At 36.3% G+C, this 2,500-nt stretch overlaps 1 protein-coding gene across 2 annotated transcripts in view; it reads right to left on the bottom strand.

Annotated features, from left to right (window-relative positions):
* LOC135221145 (apolipoprotein D-like) overlaps positions 1 to 2,068 on the bottom strand; it is a 25,696-nt gene extending 23,628 nt beyond the window's left edge. For both annotated transcript variants that reach the window (XR_010315888.1, XM_064258975.1), the window contains exons 1-2: positions 1,946 to 2,068; positions 1,294 to 1,431 (exon numbers count right to left, since the gene is read on the bottom strand). Coding sequence is in view for 1 of the 2 variants with exons in the window: in XM_064258975.1 (XP_064115045.1) it covers positions 1,294 to 1,428 (135 nt within the window). In the remaining variant the exon portion in view is untranslated. The remainder of the gene's footprint in view (positions 1 to 1,293; positions 1,432 to 1,945) is intronic.
* Positions 2,069 to 2,500: the final 432 nt, after the last annotated feature.

Genomic DNA, 2,500 nt, shown 5'->3' with positions numbered 1-2,500 from the left:
TCTGGCATATAGACGTAATTTAGGGGCACTGAGAACTATGGTCATGGGGTTTAGTTTCAAATTAAGAAATTTGTTAAGGGATCTATAGAAGACTGCTGGTGGGAAGTGATTGTTCGTAAAGTAGTTAGTAAGGTAAATAATCTCTTCATGAAAAGCGGGCCAACTGGAGGTTACCCAACAGGACCCTGTTCTGTTCATGGCAAGTTTTGACGTTGAGTTCTTATTTACAAACGTCTCAGCAGCAGAGACCATAGACATCATTTTAAACTAATTATTCCCCTCCTACAACTCTTTTTAATCGTTTTAACAAAACTCAGTTTAAATCTCTTTTAGAATTCGGTCATTACAACTTTGACTGTCTTGCAGATTTTCCGGGAGTACTTTTGTGTGTACCTATCAAGCAATGGTGTCATTAGACTCAATTGCCAAAGTGCATCATATTTCCCAAGTAATCATAGAGACTTTATATATAGAGTGGTGCATTTCTCCCTGCTGTTCTGTGCCAGACCCTTCGAAGGAAATCCTGCTTACTTTAAACATGTTAACTTTAGAAGCTAATTCTGGTTAATTTCAGTTACATCTATTCGTACCTGGTATGGCACTATTTACTCTTTGTAAGCGTGCCACGGGGTTTTATAGAAATCACTGTAATATCTTTGCAATTTTAGTAAATCATACTTTATTTTAGTAGACGCACTGTGTTTTTTGGAACCAGTTTGGTAGCTTAGTATAGTTTTCGCAGCAATACTTTTACAGAGTTCGCTGACCCCTTTTGTTGGTCCTTCGCAGTCACCGACTGAGTTGCCCTGTCGCAAAGGCAACCAGACAGAGCCAAGTCATTGATCTAGTTAAATCAACTGCAAATCCTAAAACTTTGGACCCAACAAAGCCGCGGTTGGCACGCGAATATATATATATATATATATATATATATATATATATATATATATATATATATATAGATATATATATATATATATATATAGATATATATATATCGAACTATTCACTTTCAAGTCCTCATGGCAATGCCTTAAGGGACCAATGCCATGAGAATTTGAAAATGAACAAAATAGCATTTCAAATGTTGTTTTCAGATTACGACAGCAACACTATAAATTCTAAAATGAGATTAGTGTTATTAATATCATTATAAATAAAAATCATCCGCTTGTATACATTGTTGCTGTCCTGGTAATTACAGTGCTAAAGTAAATTTTTTTCGATTTGAAAATATTATAGACAGGAGAAGAAGAAATAAAATATAGAATACTGGGCAAACCAGGAACCAACCTTCGTTATATCAAAATTGTCCATGGAGTCGATTTCTCCATGAGTTTTGCACTTCCCCATTTTGAGTTCCGCTGAGATAACAGATACCATCACAGCAAGGGTCAAACATCGCAAGATGATCACGTGACATTTCATTCCCTTGAAATTGTGGAAATAAAAAAAAAATATTTTTACTTCCATTTTGCCTAAACATTCGTGACCAGATTTTTTTATTATAATTGTGAGTTTCTGTTTTCATTATGAAACGAATGTTTTCACTAAAAGAATGACTGATTGCCCCTTAAGTATTATTATTTTCAATACATTATTCAGGTTAACTCCATTATTCACTTTGAAATAGACCCCCAAAACTATTCATTTTACAAGTATGAAAATCAAGACAATGGTCTTTCACTTTTTGCAGGATCGATTGTTGTTTCTATTACTTCATATTAGTTATGGAAAAGAGGCTGATCTATGAAAAAGACAATTGAAAAAAGTGCAAAATTATTTGTATCGACCACTTGCACAGCACCATTCACTAAAATGTAAGTCAAACGTAGCTCGTTATAGCCAAAACTGTATTTTGATTACTCTCTTTCCTGTAGCCAGTGTTGAAATACTAAATATCAAACTAAAAATAGGTATTCCTTAGAATATCTCAATCACTTACGTAGTCGTATAAAATGACGTTCTGGAAGCGAGGGGAGACGCCAGTGACACCTAGCGGCAGTCTGCGGCTGTTTCGGGCCACTTCTGATGACGTGATACCCCAACGCCCTCACTTTTATAGGCTACTCACTTGTTTACCTCAACAGCTTCGTATCACCTCGGCTGACATTGCTCCCTGCTAGTTTTTCTTTAGATGTTTAGAGAAAAATGATTAAAGCTTCTCTCGTGAGGTTCGTTGTAAATTTGAGTTTCGTATGAGATGATGCCTTTCTATACTTTCTTTAACGGTATCTCTCTCTCTCTCTCTCTCTCTCTCTCTCTCTCTCTCTCTCTCTCTCTCTCTCTCTCTCTCTTTTGCTCACACTCCGTTATTTCACAGGTTTAATCTTAAAAAGACTCCTTTAGTGGCCCTCTGTGGTACCAGCTGAGTAGATAATCTACCGTTCATAAGAAAACAATTATCTCTGATACCGTTTGATCCTATCTTCTCTCTCTCTCTCTCTCTCTCTCTCTCTCTCTCTCTCTCTCTCTCTCTCTCCTTTGTCGAGTGAATCGC

This window comes from Macrobrachium nipponense, chromosome 20 (assembly GCF_015104395.2).
Source record: "Macrobrachium nipponense isolate FS-2020 chromosome 20, ASM1510439v2, whole genome shotgun sequence".
In the NCBI taxonomy this organism is placed as follows: Eukaryota; Metazoa; Arthropoda; class Malacostraca; order Decapoda; family Palaemonidae; genus Macrobrachium; species Macrobrachium nipponense.
The sequence above is the reverse complement of the archived record's forward strand: the minus strand, read 5'-3'. Positions and strand labels throughout refer to the sequence as shown.